Source organism: Megalops cyprinoides, chromosome 9 (genome assembly GCF_013368585.1).
Source record: "Megalops cyprinoides isolate fMegCyp1 chromosome 9, fMegCyp1.pri, whole genome shotgun sequence".
Taxonomy (NCBI): domain Eukaryota; kingdom Metazoa; phylum Chordata; class Actinopteri; order Elopiformes; family Megalopidae; genus Megalops; species Megalops cyprinoides.
Window position 1 is genome coordinate 22,538,693 of NC_050591.1, and position 20,104 is coordinate 22,558,796.

Here is a 20,104-nt window from a genome sequence, read left to right on the forward strand (position 1 = left end):
CTATGGAAACATTACTAACTGAAGAGTAATTTCACCGTGTTACCACGTACCTCCAAAGAACACCACCACAGGATGGCATTGCCACCCAAATAATTTTTGCTGTAAAAACTGAATTTGTTCCTTCTTAATGCTGAACAATCATCAGCCATGTCTCAGATCTGCCTGTGTATACCATCTTCACTTGCATCTGGCGACAGTGCTTTTAGATGAGCATAGTGGTTAGCACGCTAAATGGACCACCTCTAATTGCTGAGAGTAGCATTGCCCTTTCCCACCTGCCCCTTATTTTCCCATCCAGTTTCGATCCAGTCAAACAAACCTTGAATTTTAATGAGGAACGCCTACTGCATCTAGTGCTGATTGAGCGGGTGACTCAACCGGGCGCCTTCGACTGCTCAGCCTTTATGCATACATTATGTGCGTTTGCACATTTATCACCAGGCGTGTTGTGTGGCCTGACACAGGGGTGGCTACAGTCTGTGTTGGATAATTTAAAGATATACAGAGGCTCTGAAAAGGAGCAAGGGTTGGAATCATAGTTGTCACAGAACATAACCTGACCATAATCTGAGTGTGCTCCATTTCACATTAAAAGGCCATAATACCCATGTATTTAGTACTTACTGTACATCTACTTAGGTCCTGCTCTATACTTACATAGTATCCATTATGTACATGCGCATTGTGAATGTTACAATTAAATTAGCCATAAAAAGGTTTAGCAATTGTAAGTACTACTGTACGTAACTGTACATGCACACACTGTACATGTACCTACTCAGATAAATAACCCATGAATTTGTACCCCTTAAAGTGAAGTGGAACCGAAGGTGCAATACAATTTACTCTGACTAGACAAGAAGATTACCTCATTCTTTTTGGATCTTGCAGAGCAAGATGTAACAGTGCTAAAATGACAGTAACACTAGGAGTCTGATTCAACCCCCAGCTATCTGCAAGCAAATTGAGTAAAGTTTTTGTATTGCAGCAAAGATGGTTTACATTGAACCTCTGATGTAAATTTCAAACAATGTGATAAAGTGCCCCCAAAGGATTTTTTGTGGGGCATTTTTTTGCATGACTTACCCCTACTGTTTATGGAAGTGATCAAAAATATCACAAAAGCAATGCACTTCCAGACTTTCTGTACAGTGTACAGTGATGTCAGTCTTACAAAAACCAGGCCACTGAGGAAATTCACCATTTGATTACAGACACATTTATTTAATTCTGATATGAAATTATTGTCAAACTTGATTAATAATAATGCAGTCAAGACTACCAACATTAAAACCAAAGAGGGTTTATCCAAAACAGACATCTCTAAACTATTGCACACATCTGCCTTCATATTACCAAAAATTCCCAAAATAATAACATCTTCTTGAGTTGGAATTCTATGAACAAATTTTTACCTGACTTTTACCTGTATCACATCATTAATTAGTCAGATGAAGAACAATTAATCAGCATGGAAGTTGATCAAGTTTGCCCAAAACCTGTATTTGAAAAATGATTTCTAAAAAGTGGTATAAACTTACATAATCTTATTATAAATAACAATTTACCCATTTGAATCAAGTTGATAAAAGGATATAAATATTTGGTTCATCTTTTAAACAAAACAATTCAGTTGGTTCTTATGGGAAACTTCAGGCATTAACAAAATATAGGATACGTACATACATACATACATAGTCATGTCCTTTACTGACCTCAGGGGAATACAAAGTCAACAAGGATTCCTTTAGATACCTTAGATGGAATAGCTTAATCGTGAACAATTTCTCCGTATCCCACCGTAAACTTATAATGAAGAAACTGCATATGTTAAACAGTGTTAAATCTCAGAGGAAAAACATATAGTATTAAATCATTTGACTGCTGTACCATTTTGGGAAAATACAATATGAATTCAAATAATGCATGGGAGATAAATGACAAGGATAACGTACAGAAAGAATGTTTGCCTCAAACAGAAGAAATTTCTACCAACACTAATGTACTTTAAATTTTAATTGAATACAAACTAATGAACAAAATATGTTAGAGATATCCTGAAAAGTGCAAAGATAGTTAATCCGCCCAAGTAACAGAATCTCAAAGAAAAGCGAGGTACAAAGACAATAAAATCTGGTAACTGTGTATGAGCTTCTACTGTCATACTAATGATGAATTCTGGGTCCCCACCTCCAATTGTCGGATATGTGTGAGTTTCTGTATGTATTAAAGTATATTTATTATTATTTTTTTAAAGTGCAGGTAAGCTAACAATAACATTTAATTACAGTCTGCACCGCAACAATGACTAAACACATACTCTGAACGGCCATGAGCGCCCTCTGGTGGTAAAACGGTACTGCCGGTGCCGCTTGCTCAAGCAGTGAGTGAGTGAAGGAGTGAGAAACACAGGGCAACTTCTCCCGTTACAGCCAAGCATACATTTAGCTTCCAGATTGTGGATATAAACAGACGAAAAGCAATTAAATAATGACTTTCGTGTGGAGTAATGTAGTTATTATTATTATTCTTATTTTATTATTATTATTATTATTATTATTATTATTATTATTATTATTATAGAAGAGTAATAAGACGCTACACTCTCCAAGGCCTCTTCAGTGGAACACTGCAGTATTTTGGCGACATCTGCTGGTGAGCCATAGTTACTTTTTGTATTTTCATGATTTGTCCGCTGGATGGTGCACTTGAGTAACTAAAATTATGTCCTCTCTCAATGCCATGCTGGATTAGGCTTGTCCAGCTGTCTCAACCTCTGTCAAACAGACAGACACGGAAGAAGGCAATGCAGGCACAAATACCCACCAGCCCTGTTTTTCTCTTTATAGAAATGTGAAAAGTACTATAGTTGTTAATGTTAGTTATTACTACAGTTATAGCAAATGTAGATTGTATATGTTTTGTTAATTAAGAATCTGATAATGTGCATTTCACAGCAGTGTACAGGTGTTGGATTTGTTCTCATGGTCCAGACTGGTGATGGACTGTTTCTGGCTCGGGTTGTTAAGCTCCTCAAAAAGTCCACTGTCAATCATTTCTCGCTGCCAGGGGATGGACACTGCACCTGTGCTGAACTCTTTAAAGAATTTTTCATCTTCAGCATCAAACTCGATGCCCTTAACCTCGGAGAAGTCACGGATGTCATCCGTGTCCTTGGCGTAGACCACGTTGGGCTTGGGTACCCAGGGTGCTTCGATGAGCCCTGCCTCCAGACGAGGGAAGTTGATGGACTTGAACCAGTCGTGCTTTCGAGGGTCATCACCCCTCAAAGACACACAGAAACACACTGGAGTCAGGCAACCAATCAAGACATACCCCTGGTAGCTATTCTCAAACAAGTCCCACCTGATACTGAAAAGTTGTCAGTCACTTTAAGTTACCCTGCTGTACCAAAGCCTCAGTAATAATGTGGAGGCACTTTGTTACACACTTCTTACAGTCACGCTGCTTCAAACCACAGGATCTTGTGATCACAGATTATCTTAACAGACTAATGCTCTGCAATATCCGGTTTACTACACCAACGTCATGCATATCTTACCAGTTCACTAAACTAGTGGCCACCTAACCAGCTGGAACCGAACAGAACACTTCGCTGAATTTTTGCCTTACTTGCAGCCCAGCCGCTCAGGGATCTTCTTCTTCAGGAAAAGGCTAATGATGTCCTTGGTGTCAGCGTCAAATCCTGGGTGGTCAAACTGGCACTCTTCCTCCAGGGTGCGGCGTGCAACCTCCTCCCTCTGAATCTTCTCCTTGAAGCCCTTGAAGGGCAAACGCCCAGCCACCATCTCATAGATGGTGCACCCCAGCGCCCACCAGTCCACCGAGAGCCAGTATGGCTCCTCTTTCAGGATCTCAGGAGCCATGTAACCAGTAGTGCCGGCCTATGTCGGGGGAGAGGGTGGGAGAGAGAGGGAGAGAAGAGGAGATGAGAGGAGGGAAAGGGACTGAAGAGAAGTTGGGGGGAGGAGAGAGTGGTGATGTAGAAGGGATCGGAGTTGTGGAGGAGAGTAAGAGAAAAGGAGAGAAAGGAGGGGAGACAAGGGGGGATTTAAACAGTTTTACACAGGATTTACACAGTTGATTGTCGTCTTTTTTTATCCTCACTTCATTTTCTACTATGTGGGGGCTCTTCATTTTTTCTAATTATCATGGGGAATACATTGAGGCTGACCACTTTGATCATACCACATTGTTACTGAGAATAATTTAGCCTTGTATTAGAGGTGATGAGAACCTGTGAAACTCCACGTCAGATCATCAATAGTTCTGTCCCTCCAAAGGGACATCCTCAAACTGGATAGATGTTCTATGATGAGGAGAATAGAGGGCTGTTCAGGGTCAGGTGGGTTCATCCAAGAGACTATGGGACAGAATCCCGATGAGGTAGAAGACAATGTACCAAAAAACAAAGCACTTGGACATTATCATTAATTTTACCTCAGATTTTGGAAAAAAAAGGGTTTATGATAAAAACCATTTTCATTGCCATGTATTATATAGTCTTGAAGTAATTTTCCCAATTAACAGTGAATGGGTGAGATCAGACTGGTGTGATCACAAGTAAAAGTTGATGAGAGACAGAACTTAGGAAACATCAGCCATTTGACAGCTCTCTGAACTTACAGAAATGTACAAAACTCATCTCCTGTTTAGGGCTGGATGACCGGACTGCTCCATTCTTGCTCTAGGTAGAAGTACATTGCAGAGTCCAATCAGAGATGGGTCACTGTAGTGCAGACTGATTGTATTATCTAATGCTAACAAAGCCCTTGGCACCCCCTGGGATTGTTGAGCTGATGACTCCAGCTGCAGGAGGGCATTAGACAATGGGATCAAGGGAGGATTAAAAAGATGTTACATTTTGTCTTTTTAATAACATGTGAGTTGCACCATCGTGTCACAGAGGAGCTGGCATTTAGACCCAGAACATCAACTCATTCTCCATTTCCACTGCCTACAGTGCTGCGTGGATATGTGACACTTCCAACAGCAAAAATCAAACGTTAACCCCCCACCCCATGCACATAGAAATTACTATCCTCCTCATTGCTGTCACCTTCCTGGCTGTTATGATGGGTCATGATGCCCGGAAATGGCTACCTCACCTTCTGGGTGATAGTCTTCCCAGCAGGGAGCTCAACAGCGAGGCCCAGGTCAGAGAGACGACACTGGCCCTGGCTGTCCAGCAGCACGTTCTCGGGCTTCATGTCACGGTACACGATGTCCATGGCGTGCAGGTGCAGGAGGCCTGTGGCGATCTGTGCCGTGTAGTAGACGACACGGTTCATCTCGATGCCCCTCTCTCCTATGTTATAGATGTGGTACTTGAGGTCGCCACCGTTCATCAAGGTCATGGTGAGGCACAGGTGGGTCTTAGTCTCGTAAGTGTACGCCAGGTTCACGATGAAGAGGCTGTTCACCTTTTCCAGGATCTGCTTTTCCAGCAGAGCCATAGCTTCCCCTTGTTTCTTCTTCAGTCGTTTCTTGTCTAGCTTCTTACAGGCATACATCTGGCCGGTGTTTTTCACCTGCACGGCACAAACCTGCATACACAGGAGAAAACATACATTTTTTTCTTAACAGGTCAAATAATGTACAGGTAGAACTTTTACAGGTAAACAACTACAGGGGAAATTCTACATGGAAAAAAACTCTAGTTAAAATATCTATTTAAAAAATGAAAGCTGTACAGGTAACAGCATATATGTGAATATGCACAGGTAAAGGTATCAGAGGAGATTTAACTTTCACTCACTTCTCCGAACCCTCCCTTGCCTAGAGTCCGGAACTCGTAGAAATATTTTTCAGTGATGGGCTGCCGCTCATATTGCTTCCACTGCAGGAACTTGTCAAAGAATGTGCTGCTCTGGTACTCCTGGAAGGCCTTCCCCTTCAGAAATTCCCGCGTGGCATCCCTGACCTTGCCCATCATCACCTCCTCGAAGTCCTTGTCAGTCACAGCCTTGCACCTGTCAGCTGCCTCACCGGTGAGGTAGGACAGAGAGATCTGGGACTCGGCCTTGCAGAACTTGTTGATAATATTCTGCCGAGCCTTGTCCTTAGCCCCGGCTTCTTCCAGGTCCCACTCGTTCAGCTCGTCCAGGAGCTTGGCGGCCGTGGCGTATTCAGGGTTTGAGGCCAGGAACTGCTGGAAGAGCTTTTTCCCTATAGGTTGCCTCTCGCAGAGTGACTCAAAGTCCCTCTCGATGGTGGATCGCAGGGCGGCGCACTGCTCCGGCTTGGGCAGCGACAGGCTGCGGCGACGCCTCTTCATCTCCCTGTCATCCCCGCACTGGGCCTTCAGGTAAGCTGTGTTGGCCACCAGGTTCTCCAGCCCACCAAAGTCGCACATGGCGGTGGCTTCGTCTGGGTTCCTGCTCCGCGCCTGGCTCAGCACTGCTGGAGGCGGTGTGTCTGATCAACCGCGGGGCCCGGGTGCAACTGAGAAGCTCTCGCTGCCAACCTGGCAGGAAGGCACTCTGTGCCACTCAGGTAATTACTCCTTTAGAATTAAAGGCCTCAAAAGGATTTTCCCTTAAGTATCTTTGTGTGCTTTACTTGCAGACCATATTAACAGAAAAGAACTTATACCAGGGTTGGCTCATAAGAAGCTTTGGGCTAACTATTTTTAGCAGGGCGCAAAAACGATGGACAAAAGACACGCTGGTGGAGATGAGTCTGTCTCAGAAGGCTAAATCTTACTGCTGCTGTGTGGTGAGGAGAGGTCCAAGGCGATGGGACACACCTGGCTGACGCACAGATCCTAGACATTTTTAATTAGCGTATGCAGCCCACAGCAGTAAGCCCCATCCCACACCATCACTTGGACATCCCACACAAAAATACCGGGGGCTACATCTATTCGTATGACGTCCAACAGACACCACTTATATTTCAAAGAACTCACCTGTGCAGAATGAAAACAATTTTGAGGTTAAGTTGTGAGGAGTCTTTAAAATAAGTCATGCGCTTAGGATGAGCTGGAAGAGGATATGTTAGGTGAAGAATAAGCAGTGTTTATGACATACTGTGCAGAGAAAAAAAAGTATTTAAGATAAGCTGTGTGAAGAGTGAAGTGTTTAGGATAGTGTTCAGGTATAGTGTCTCAACCTCTGGTTGAGTGAGGGACATGCTAACCCCCTCCCTGACTCAGCATTAGGTTCTTTAGCACTGGAGAGAAATGTCAAATCCTGGTAATGACGATGAAATTCATTTATGGTACTTCAAAGGTTTAGAATTGCAAATTTTAGTTGTTTACTTTTAATTGGGAGTGCTGTGTCATTACAGACTTATTATGTCACATTGTATTTTACACAATAAAACTTAAAGCCAGTCAGGGAGCCAGATAAGTGCTCCATAGATGAAGGATTTTTGACTCTGTATGTGCTAGAAATGCTTTTCTTCTTCACTGAAGAAATATGTAAATAAATATGGTGTGAAATATTGCCATACCAAATGCCTGGTGACATTTTTCAGTGCATTGCTTTCTAACATGACTCTAGTAGGTGTTTATTTATTAATTACTAGATGAAATTAAGAACTGATCAAAAAGTGAGTGCTCATATTACATAGATTACAGCTGAGATATGCTGAGATATTCCATAATACAGGGTAGTCATCAAGTCCCAATTTATTTGGTTAAGAAACATTTATGTAAGTGTTACTACTCTACTTATTTCACTCTTAGGTGTAACCCAAGCAGAGCAAAACTAGCCCAAGGTTATTTGTAGTTATTTTAAATTAATATTATCATTGTGTTAAGTGTAGCATAGTGGTTAAGGAGCAGAACTCGTAACTGAAAGGTTGCTGGTTCGACCCCCACTGGGACACTGCTGCTGTACCCTTGGGCAAGGTACTTAACCCACAATTGCCTCAGTAAATATCCAGCAGCTGTATAACACTGTAAAGAACTGTAACCTATGTAGGTTGCTCTGGGTAAGAGTGCTTGCTAGATAATGTAATGTGAAATAATGTTTCCACAGAAATAGACAACCCTTCATATCATTCTTTGTCTTAAAGGTGCTCTAATTAGGTATTAAAATTAACTAATCTAAAAGGTAATTTGTGGGCGCCTGGTCATATAGCTGATGATAATACCAGTTTGCATTTTAACTCTGTGAATACTGACTCCCCTACATTTTTCCATATAATTTCTCCCTCTCCTAAAGAATAAATGTACCCAGACAGCTGTCTGGCATATCATTTTTCAACACAAACTTTTTGTAACAGGTCTCAGAAACAGAAAATGTACAATTAATATGAGGTACCTTTGAGGGCACAATGGACATTTATATCAGTTAATGAAAACTGGTCCTTAAAATGTTGCTGCAAGTTTGAGTTCCTCCTCAAGGTAATACTGATCTCAGGGAATAAAATCAGGACTGACAAAGCAGTAGTGTCTGAAAGACAGACTGCTCATTTGTTAGTCAGTCAGTAAGTCATTCAGAGAACCTGTGAGAGGGTGACAGACACCACCATGTCTGCTTCTTCCATTCACAGCTAGAAAAATTATGTGAATTCAGTTCTCACTTTATGCACTTTTAATACCCTGTGATTCTGTTTATTCACAATATGCACGTCACACTGGAGGGACAGACTCAACAGCACAGAAGTTCTGTCTCATTTCAGTGCCAAGATTTTCCGATGGACAGTTTACAGTGGCTTTTATATCTGGAAGCTGCCATCTGATTGGTTGGCACACACACCACAGCTAAGGGTCTGTGCAGCTAAGTAAGTCTCTTAAAACTAATTTAATCTGCTGGTGCCCTTGTTTTTGAACAGTACAAATGGGACGCAGGGTGTCAGACCCTGGCTGTCACTACATACAATAGGTGTAGGCAGTGATATGTCTCCTCCATCTATAAAACACCGTCATCTTGAGCATCAATAAAATGCTGAACATCACAGAGCAAGCGCATGTGGTTACTGTGGAGACCACCATGTCGCAAGATAGGCTGAACAAGCTAATACATGCACTCTTCCATATATTGTTTAGGACCACAACCAAATCCATTCTCTCATGTTTCAAGAGAAAAAAATTACATTTCAATACTTTTATTAGAACATACTTTACGACCATGTTACTCAGGGCACAAAAAAATTATTCAGACATCCAGAACAAACACAGGTCTCTGATCTTCTACATACATGTAGGCCCCAAAAGAAAAACAAGAAGTCACTGAACAAATGCAGCTCCGATGCCCAACAAGGGCACACTGGAACACGTGATCTGCCTTAGGCAAGTCCATGTTCCGTGTCTGGGGCACGACTTCGCTTGGTGCCTAGGGATTAAAGGATTCGTGGAAGCGGTATGGCAGGACAGTCTGTTGTGTCTCATTCCGCATTACTTCCCGATCCTCTGGACCACCCAGTCTTGTTGACATAAAGGACAGCGGTTGTTCTGCTTCACCCACAGAGACATGCAGCAGTTGTGAAACGAGTGATTGCACTCTCCCCACACCACTAAGCGAGAGAGAAAATGAGAAATAGAAAGGTTAACGTTATAATTGTGAGATGTGGTCATCTTTAGCCTTTCATTCATTTTTCATTCAACTGCCTACATGTAAATAACGTGTAGGTAACTAACGAGCAAGAACAACTTACCGACACAGTCCTCCTGCTTATTCTCGGCTTGACAACGCAAACAGGCATCTATATGGCAGCGGGGAGAAGACTTGTTTCATTCTTTGATTGGCATTTTCCCAAGTGCTATCTTAGTATCGAACTGTTTTCAGTAACAGAATAACCTAGCTACATTATAATCATTTAAATTTACACAGGCTGCGTACCTAAAAAGGGTTTGTTCAGCTAACAACCTCCCATAGTTACCTAACCAGCTAGCTGTCTAGAAGGCCATACAAGAAAACCTAGCTCACTATCTTGCTTAATTATTGCAGCGTTGTATGAAAGCTAACAAGCCTGGCTAGCTAGAAACATTAACTAGTTAACTACAAAGCCATTTCGCCTTGCATGGCGGGGGATAAGCCACTTCCTCCACACTTACAACCCGTAACGAGGCTATGACTACCTAGCTAACGTTAGCTACCCAAATAGCTAGCAAGCGAACTAACACAGGCACAATTATGTCTACTTTGCAAGCTAGCTAGCTAAATACTTACCCATAACTTGCACTCTACATATTGCGCAGGTATCGCACTCGACGTCCCAGCTCCACATTGCCACAGCATTCCATTTTTTGAGGGAAAACATTTTGTCGCCTCCAGATTTTGACCCTGCGGCACTGTGTGTATGAACCAAACCCGACTCGTCTCCGTCATCCATCTCCGCCATATCAATAGAGGACGGCGGAACAAAATGGACGGGCCCCGGATGACTAGTTGTAGTACCACCAATCAGCCATGCGATGGACCCACAGACCAAAACTGAGCACTTAGAGATCCCAACACCAGAGACACAAGTACTTACTACCGCTGTCTTCTAAAGCTTGCAATATCGATCGCAGTGTTAACGTCCGAAGTAAAACCCATCTCTTTAGTCTTTCTTATTGTCTTATTGTCAACATCAGGTGTTTACTGTATTATGAATCGCCATAGTCCACTAGTTTACATTTACATTTATTCATTTAGCAGACGCTTTTATCCAAAGCGACGTACAAACGTGCATATAAACGTTGAGCACATGTTCTGGTTTCCACGTGCACCTTTTGGATGCGCAAGACTATGACGACTTATTGTTAAAGCTTTACAATTGCTGTATATGCTAATATGTTGCGCCATTAAAGCATTCCTCAACTGAAATTGAGCTGTGAGAGAAGGGGACAATGCAAGAATCTTAAACTGCATTAGACCCGTATGAAATACTGCATGGGAGCATTTCTCTCTGGGTACCGTTCAGACCCAGGGGACTTGTGTCCTCAGCAGTTTCATGGCAATTTCCTCTGCTTTGTACACCGTGGATAATCGAGGCATCCTCCTTAGAACGGTTTTCTCACGTGCAAAGTTCTGTACAAAACTGGACATAGCTAGTAAAAGACCATTATCTTCTGCCTGTTACACAAAACTCAAACAAGACGAATATAACAAATTGACAAGATTTTTAAAATTTTGAGTTAAAATCAAAATGTGACTAACCATTGACTATGCAGAGAGCGTTTATAATCTTACTGGGAAAGCTGTTGTTCCTTGTGGTTTTTGCTCTTTTCTCTCTCACTTTGTGTTTCCTTTTATTTCAAACAGCTTTGGATTTTTCTAATTTTCCATTTATTTTTGAATAGCATTTTGTTGAAATATCTTTGGAAAAGGGTAAATATAAGGAAAAATGTGACTGAGTAAAATAATATTCTTTACCGTAACATGATTAATAGCTAACATGTTGATCTACAATTTTGTAATGAGAGATGTAAATGTATGCATAAGATCATATCTTAAAGAAATAAAAAAGAACATTTTCAACTCCTCTAAATATCTCTCAGGCTCCTCTACACTTTCACCTGGCTCCTCCAAGCATTTCAGCTGATGACAAACATTTCTGACTGACCATGTTTCAGCCAGTATGCCAGCTGCCAACCTCTATTTAAGGGAGCTGGATCCAGTCCTGGTATGTCTCATTTAAAAATGAAATGTAGCTCTGTCTTTAGGTCATGGGGCAGACAGCTTGGGTGCCAACTACCCTCTCTGGGAGGAGAGTTTAAATACCAGTGTGTGTTCAGTGAGCCAGACCTATGCTGAAGTCTCGGCCTTTTTCATTGAAACGACATAGTCTGTCACAATTAGTGTCCTTATAGAGCATAGCAGTTGATGAAATAGAGTTAGTCCCGTTTTATAATGTGGTAGACTCTGTTTGTGTTGGAAAGGTGCTGTACGAAAGTCGCTTGATGTCACAGTGTAACAAAATCAAAGTTTGCTGGCAACAGTGCATTTGTGCACATGCAATTGTGCATTGTGCACTGTGTCCATACCAGAATTATGTGATGCAGGTGATTCTCTGTGTAGGTCCATGAACAGGTCCATGAATACTGATGGCTTTCTACAGTATTCTGCTAAGGCAGGAGTAAGCGACAAACAAACAAAAAAATCAAACCAAACTAAGCAATGGCATAACTGGGAGAAATTCATGCGACAACACGGATGGCTTTGACAACACTATTAAGGATTTATATTTATATATTTTTAAAACCCAGATAAAACTGGCTTTTGGTGTGGAAGCCCTGTGAAAATTGGTTCGTGAAAAAACCTTGGACCAACTTGATGAGGTGTCTCTTCTGTTAGCACTTACAGAGGGGGGAGGATGCAATATTGAAGCTGGCTAATTTAACTCTCTGATGATTACTTTCAGCAGAACAATTAGCTTTGAAGAACCACATGATCTTATTTTATTCATCTGCTTTTAACTTACCCTGAGTCAGCAGAACTTAGAGTGAGAAATCACAGCACTTCACAGGCATCATACATACTCTTTAGTCAAATACTGAAAAGGCGTTTCAAATTCTCCTGACCTTCATCAGTTGATTAGGTGCTGCCCAAGTGAGCATATGTTCTTGACATATCAAGTAGCTGACTGTAATTCATCCAGTGGTCTTCCTTATCTCTCATTTTTAATGTTCAACCATACCCCTGTGTTGTCCTTGGGTCAACTGTACAAAGCTCATGTCTGTTATTTTCCACACTTTTTGAACATTTGCACACACATAATGTATTTGAGTAATATGAAAAACATGTTAACTTTATATTCATCCATCCGCCATTGTGAGCCAAGACATTATGACCTTCACATTCTGGGGGTACAAACTTCTTTATCTGATCTTGTAAAATGCAACTCTGGAGGAACTATTGAAAATTCCACGGTAAGCCATGGGCAATGTCCAGAAAGTGCAACGATGTGAATGCAAACTTCACTGATGAACCAACCCTGATTTATGACCATTATCAGCTAGCCAAGATGGCAATGTTACAGTGTAATGACCAAAGAATGTTCAGCTGAAAAGATACAATCTAGAAATGCAAATAAAGGGAAGTTAATGCCTGCCCATGGTGTCTCTTCATGTCATTACTGTTTTCATCCTGTGCTCTGTGCTTTATGAGCCCTGGAAAAGTCCAGCCCAGCTGATGTAAGACACAGGGTGTAACAGCGTGTCTCACATTGAGTTTTCTTTGAAACTATGAGCTGTTTATTTTGACTCAGAAGGTGAGGGTCACAGACCAAGTAAGAAGATTCACACACTCAAAAACCCAGGGTGTAAAGTTATGAAAACTTTTTTTTTTTTTCTTTTTCAAACCTTGCTTGCATGCATGTGATATTCCGGTTTTGCTTAAGTTTATTCTTGCAGGCCTTAGGTTCTGGATGGTAGTTTAAAGTTTTGCAATAACCTCAGCAAAGCTCCGTTGTCCGTATTTACATCCTGAGTTGAGGCATTCTGAATTGTCTCTCGGTCATTTTCACTGAATTCCTCCCAGAAGTGCAGACCCTCATTTTTTGGCCTAAATGGAATCAGAAAGAACAGAATTTGGAAAGGGTGAGCCTGAGAATTACCCGCACCCAGAGCTGGTGCAACACAAGGCTGAGTGTCAGGGCATAGGGTGGAACCACACTGCGTGTAGGCATCAGTGTGGGGTGAGGAGGGCATGAGCAGATGGAACTTTGAAAGGTCAGATAGGTCACATGGTGGTCTGTTCTGTCAAGTATTGACCAGGCATTTTAGGCACCGTTCACATGGTCTAGGCAGTTGTCAGTCAAAAAAATCCAATTATGTTGAGCTGATAAGTTCAGCTAAAGACATAGCCCTGACTTTAAGTTGTGATGTCCTGGGCTGCGGGTCTCACAAAGGCCTTTGCCAGCTTAGCCTGCAAACTGCAAAAAAGTATTATTAGACTGCAAGAGACAACATTATCATCAACATTATTTGCACAGATATCGTATCAGCATCTGTATATGTGTCTGTAATCAGAGTTTATACTTGTGACTCACTTATGACGTGGGTTTCTTTTGAGCTTTTCTGTAGTGCAGTGTCACTGCAAATTACAGCATTACATTTGGGCCTACACGGCTGCAAGGGGGTAAGTATAGTTGAAAGACAGACCTATTCACAATGTGAAGGAAACCTCTAGAACACACCCAGATGTTAGGCCCCTGTGGTGGACTGCTGTATCACTGAGTGTCCAGTTTGTCCAACCTGACAAGGAGAGCATTGTTGTGCTGGCAAAGGCTGGGAAGGATGAGATGCTTGCATTTCCTTGACTGTTTGTATTGCGTTCTGTTGAATACATTTTAATCCAATTACTGACTGCGGATTCCACTGGCGCTGTGACCAAGGGTGCTGCTGAGCTGACACCCCCCCTCCCAACCCACCACACACACACACACACACACACACACACACACAAAGACTGCAGCCAATCCAGTAAAACTTTCCTTGTAACTTTGTCGCAATGTGATATCTTTTATTATCTTTTAATAAGACATTTTTTCTTTTTATTTGTTCCTGTGTCAAAGTTTTAATGAATTGGACTGAGTGTTGCTTGTAAAGCTTTAGTGCGTAACAAAAGAACAGGGATTTCTGGGAGGTCTGTGGTGTTTGGGTGGGGTTTGTGTGGGTCTCGGTGGTTTGTGGTGCATGTTTCGTTTCTGTGTGTTTGCTCTGTGATGAGGAACTGTGGGAGGTAGAGATGCACTCCTGCACACCGTGCTTTTGTTTTTAATATGTTGCAGTGTGTAGACCTGGTTCCCTCCATGTTTTAATACATCCTAGTGCAGCCTTATAATTAAAACACAAGCTAATTTTCCATGGTATATCCTTTGCAGTAAGATGAGTGCAAACATGTCAACTTTTGCCATGTAGTGGAAATAAAAGATACAAAAATACAGAAATACAGGAAATTGACAGGCACACTCTTCATATGTTTTTACCTTCTTTCTCTTTTTCAAGGACTTCAGTTTCTTGGAATTCTTCATGATGTTGGCAAATATGTCTGCACTCATTTGGGTGCTGACTTTTACTTTTAACGGTGTCAATTCAGCTGCAGGAATGAATGAAATAAACAAGTAGTCAATAACATGAGAGTAAAATCCTTTCACTGAGACTAAAAATTTAATCCTTTAAAATCACTTCACAGTTTTGCTGTACATACCTTTTCCCACAAATTATCACAAACAACTAATTTATCGAAAGAGCTTAATGAGCACAAGGCATGACTGAGAGTCATTTTACTTCATGTCACCCTGGATAACACTGTCTGCAAAATGGCTAAATGTAATATTTTGACTCTACCACATGGTCAAACACCTCTACTTTCTAAACCCCACCCCCATACCCTCTATACCCATCCCTAGCCATACCCTCTCTCCTCTCCTGCAAGGCCTCCAGGAGCAGTTTTCCACTGAGTTCCCCAATGTGGTTCTCACTGAGGTCCAGCTCACACAGATGAGCTGAAAACTTAATCAGCCTGCAGAGGAACAGAGGGGGTGGGGGGGAACAGAGAGAGGGAGAGGAATATAGAGGTAGAGGGGAATAGAGAAGAGGAGTAACGAGAGGAAGACAAATTACTGAGTGCCAGCGTACTGTAGCATGAGGTGGGCTGGGGGGAGAAGTGTATAGGGCAGTGTTTCTTATTTTTTGCCATGAAGCCCACTTTGTCTGAGCACTGCCAGTACCTCTCTTGTAAAAAAAAAAAATGTTTTGCACGTTTATTTTTAATAGTTTTGTGTGGTAAGTTTGTTAGTGTGAACCTAATAACCCACTTTGAGCATCATAACAACACACTGTTAAGTCTACAAGTGCAACGGTATTTGTTATCCATACACAACATAGTGCCTTCAAACTTAAATACTGAAAATTAATTTAGTGCCACACAACTATCAACTATGACACTTGCTTCATGTCAGCTGTCTTCACTGAACCACTTCATGAAACATATGTAAAATTTAAAGAATTCACAAAACTCCAAATAAGGAATAACACTTCCCTCAAACTTAAAGAGGGCTATTTAAACTCAGAGGGATTCCCACCTGTGAGAGCTGCCGCAAGTCAACCAACTGCCAGGCTATGATACTATGATAGACTATGATACTGTTGAAATGTTTTTGAAAATTACTATGGAATGCAAGAAAACCAATACACCCCAAGGTGCTTGAAGTCATTCAATACTAGTTTTATTTACTCCAGCCTCCCCTCTACTATCAAATCTTTAATAGTAAATTATATCCTCCTTTTTCTGTCATATCTGCTGATGTAGCCACCTGATGATGTCATGCTTTGGAAATGTTTGTATGTGGATTTCTGCTTACTCTAAATTAGCTGAAAATAGCTATCAATTACTAACCAGCACTTTTTACTGCAAGTAAGCTATTAGCTAGATAGCACTTGATAGCTATGATCAGCCAGCTCCTTTTCTACAAAACATATTGTAGATTAGTCTATTAGCTAGGTAGCTGCAAATGTTGGCTACATTCATTTCATGTTATACAATTTAAGGGAAGTTGGGCTGTTTGGAACTTGCAGGAACCCTAACATGACAGTTTTGTGGTGTATTTTTAATTTGCTGAGGGGTGCTCCTTGGGGGTTATGCCATACAGAGCTGAATTTTTCAGTTGTGTTAGATTGCACTTTGAATAACGTTTCACAATTTGACACTACTTTTAATTGTAACCAAGGGGAAAAACATTTGTGAATGGTGTAAAGTGTTCTAAACCAACTAAAGGATGCAATAAACATCTCCAGAATGTCTTTGTTAATTAAAATGCTGTGCCCTCTTTATTAGCCTCAGCCCCCACAGTGTAATAAATGAAGTGTTTTTTCATTATTTTTTTTCATCCCCTACCCCAGGTCTCTTGCCCTCAGTAACCTTCAAAAGTTCCAGCATGCCTACTGGAGAGCAGTTGCGCCCACACTGAGAAACCCTAATTTGGAGGAAACTGCTTCATCATCGTTTCGCGGAAGACAAAAGAGATGTATGTTTGGAGGTCTTCTCGTAAGCAGTCACAGCTACAACAGTACGACCACACATCACCAAAGAGATAAATCTAGAGTAATGTCTGACCACTATTATGGAATCATGGAGGAGAGTTCTTCAGCATAATTTATCATCTGAACTACAGTGTTTTTAATTAGACTGAAATAAGCACACACAAATGTGTGAACACATGCATTCACACACTTATCTGAAGTACAATGTTTTTAATTACATCTAAATGCGTACACACACACACACGCAAACACAAAAAGAAAAAGAAAATATGTTTCAGTCTGAGGAGCATTTTCAGTAAACTATTCAAAAAATGAACTGCAGTCAGAAGTGATTAAGTTTGTGTGGTTTGACACCAGGTGGACAGAGGCCAGTAGATTCTTCATCAAGCTGATAGGGTCTGAGAGGGGGTAGATAGGCTTAGAGGGGTATTCAGAAATACAGAGGGGTGTAGAGTGATGCAGTTGGGGTACAAAGGGGAGCAGAGGTCAGTGGGTCTGATAAAAAAAAAAAAAAACATTTCCTATGCTGATGGAAGGGCCTTGTCTGATGTGTGTTGCACTAACACCCCAGTCTTTGCCCTCCCCTGTCTCTACCAAGCTGTTTGATTTAAACCTTCAGTGCTCCCTAAACCTCATTTGTCACAATACTGCAGTCTGACTTTGAGGACCGACTGTTACTATAAGTGGTGAACATGAGCTGTACTTCAATCCTCTCCTTGTGAGTGGGTGGAAGGGCAGAGAAATGGAGGACCGCAGCTTGTCCAGGCGTTACAGTAATATGCCTCTTTACACAGTGAAGAGCCTCTCCGGGTAGGCGAACTTGCTAATGTGAGACTGACCCCATCATTGTTGAGGAACCTCGGGGGGGGCGGGGAGGGATGTCTGATCGGACTGGGTGAGAACACAAGGCCTGCAGCCAAACCAAGCTCTTACGTACTCTAAACAAAGCCACAGAGTTGTAGCCTGGCGATCAGAATCCAGATCTCTGTGGCTAACACTGTTTATTCCTTATATTTAGTGGTAAGCTGCATGGGCCGAGCTCATTAAGGGCCTGTTAGGATTCATAAGCAGTAATGATCAAGTTAACAACCACACAAATAAGTATGCTCACCACAAAATGTGAACAAATGCAATGGAAAAAAAGACCACAGGAAAATAGGAACTTCCAAAAATATCTCCCCTTTTGGAATTCATTCCTGCTGTTAAGGATGTTGTCTCTTCGTGAGTCATAACATTTTACAGAGGGATATCCTCTTATTTTGAGGGGGAATCTTCTTTCAAGTTGAATGAATATAGTGCTGAACATTCTGGCCTTGACACATTACAGTCCCACAATGCCTCTGACAGACACGCTAACACTGACCATTGCTGACAGACATGTCCAGCAGAGCATGACATCTTAACACGACACATCTTCATTAAGACTTACCGAACATTTCACAGACAATGATACTGGACACTAAAACTGATAGGTCATCACAACACTATGACTCACACCTTGTTTTCATTTGTACCGACAGCTCATCTCACCACTAGGATTAACAGGCCATGAGAACACTGATACTCACGAACAGATTGTCTGCATGAAGTTCAGCGTTCCCAGAGTTCTCTCTGGTCCTAACCTGTCAATGGCATTATCAGACAGGTGGAGTTTTTCAAGCCATGGTCCGATGTCTGCCGGGGTCATAACAGTCTTCTTCTTTGTTCTCTTTCTTCCTTAAGACATAGAGTAACCCAGATTTCAGTTTCAGGAATTTTCTACTTTCCAATAGCATGGCAGTGAAATTACTGCTGTTTAAAAAGACGCTATTTCATGCCACTTAATCATACTAACCTACATTAAAATAGATCATTAAAAAAGAGAGTGAACACCCTGCAACAGCTGTTCATATCAATAATTCTTTTTTATTTGTACTCTTTTAAAGGGAAATTGAAACACACTGAAGCAATATTATTCATTCCATCTCACTAGTATGAATGGTTTCAGTCCTAAATCAGCCTCACAAAGGGGACGGTCATTCATCACTTCTTCTGGGACACAAAACCACAAGTTGAGACACAGCCTTCCAGTGGCTGGGCCTGAGCCCCCTGTAGCCCTCCCACACCCCCTTTCTCTCTCAGAGGAGAGTCTAAAATGAGGAACAGACAGAAGCAAGGCAGAACAATTTCTGGGGGATTTGTGTTAATCCAGCAGCATTACTCAGAGAGCATTGACAGGATGTGATGGCTTGTTTTCCTTTCCGTGAACACATGGGAATGATTTCCCAACAAGCATTTAACCTCCTGTGAAGGATTATCTCCTTGTCAGTACATCCTTTGGAAGCACGCAGCACCACCAGGCATACTCGCTCACTGAGAGCGGTGGTGCAGGTGTGAGAAAGGAGAAGGAAGAGACATGACTGGATAAAGCAGCCTGAACCAATAACCTACCACTGGATACGCCACAAAATCGCATCACGTCAGTCAGTTAGCATTTTAGTCATGGACAGACAGGACACTTCTCAACTCAGGACGTTTTTATTTTTGGAAGGTCTGTTTGATGAGGTTGCTCATCCGTCTCTCTCTCTCTGGGTCAAGTAAACTGGGTCAAGAACCTGACTAAAGCTTAAAAATCATATGGGTTACAACCTACTGCGCACTTTATCTTACAGTGCTGCCTTGTCCTGCTAAGCACGCCACCACGGGCTTTTTAGCAGTGGCCCTTGAGCAAGAAATCACAGTAACAGAGAGATAACCTTTTAACTAATAATGGTTCTGAACCTGCTTTTGACTATTTCACAGATTTAAAAAGTTTGTCCATCTACGTAAAGATCACTAAATACTGGCTGTTTACTTTTTACTTTATTGTGTATTTCAGACCTACTCTAGTAGTGTGTGTTTGGTTCAGACCTACTGTAGTAGCAGACATTAGATCAAAACCGTCGTTTGTTAGCAAGCCATGTATGTACCCATTTTTTAAGAAAAATACACTTTTTAATTTTCTTTCCCCCGCCCTCTCTCTGTTGAGCATCTGAGAGGCACAAAGACAGTGTATTGAGTACCTTTGCCCTTTTTTCTTCCTCCCTCTGAAGATGCTGTCCTGGTCTTCTGTGTGTTTGATTTGGCAGTGCCTGTGAGGAGAACACACCCATTAGATCAGACACCTGGTGCTACTCTGTCCTC

At 41.7% G+C, this 20,104-nt stretch overlaps 2 protein-coding genes across 2 annotated transcripts; both read right to left on the reverse strand.

Annotated features, from left to right (window-relative positions):
* Window positions 1–2,951: 2,951 nt before the first annotated feature.
* On the reverse strand, window positions 2,952–6,376 carry LOC118783180 (rhodopsin kinase grk7a-like). Its single transcript, XM_036536918.1, has 4 exons — window positions 5,780–6,376; window positions 5,130–5,567; window positions 3,634–3,905; window positions 2,952–3,285 (listed from the first exon to the last, which is right to left on the reverse strand). Exons 1-4 carry the CDS (start codon window positions 6,374–6,376, stop codon window positions 2,952–2,954), a joined length of 1,641 nt encoding a protein of 546 aa, XP_036392811.1.
* Window positions 6,377–9,054: 2,678 nt separating this feature from the next.
* On the reverse strand, window positions 9,055–10,334 carry rnf7 (ring finger protein 7). The gene is made up of 3 exons (XM_036537291.1): window positions 10,143–10,334; window positions 9,628–9,675; window positions 9,055–9,486 (listed from the first exon to the last, which is right to left on the reverse strand). The coding sequence occupies exons 1-3, from the start codon at window positions 10,312–10,314 to the stop codon at window positions 9,368–9,370; spliced, it is 339 nt and encodes a 112-aa protein (XP_036393184.1). The 5' UTR covers window positions 10,315–10,334; the 3' UTR covers window positions 9,055–9,367.
* Window positions 10,335–20,104: the final 9,770 nt, after the last annotated feature.

Bases quoted from the DNA above. Each gene is read 5' to 3' on its own strand.
- LOC118783180 (XM_036536918.1), bottom strand. From the start codon at position 6,376: ATGTGCGACTTTGGTGGGCTGGAGAACCTGGTGGCCAACACAGCTTAC. The intron at 5,568-5,779 runs GTGAGTGAAAGT...CTGTGTATGCAG, and splicing joins GCAAGGGAGGGTTCGGAGAA to GTTTGTGCCGTGCAGGTGAA. The intron at 3,286-3,633 runs GTAAGGCAAAAA...TGTGTCTTTGAG, and splicing joins CCTGAGCGGCTGGGCTGCAA to GGGTGATGACCCTCGAAAGC.
- rnf7 (XM_036537291.1), bottom strand. From the start codon at position 10,314: ATGGCGGAGATGGATGACGGAGACGAGTCGGGTTTGGTTCATACACAC. The intron at 9,676-10,142 runs GTAAGTATTTAG...GCTGCCATATAG, and splicing joins ATGTAGAGTGCAAGTTATGG to ATGCCTGTTTGCGTTGTCAA. The intron at 9,487-9,627 runs GTAAGTTGTTCT...TCTCTCGCTTAG, and splicing joins TAAGCAGGAGGACTGTGTCG to TGGTGTGGGGAGAGTGCAAT.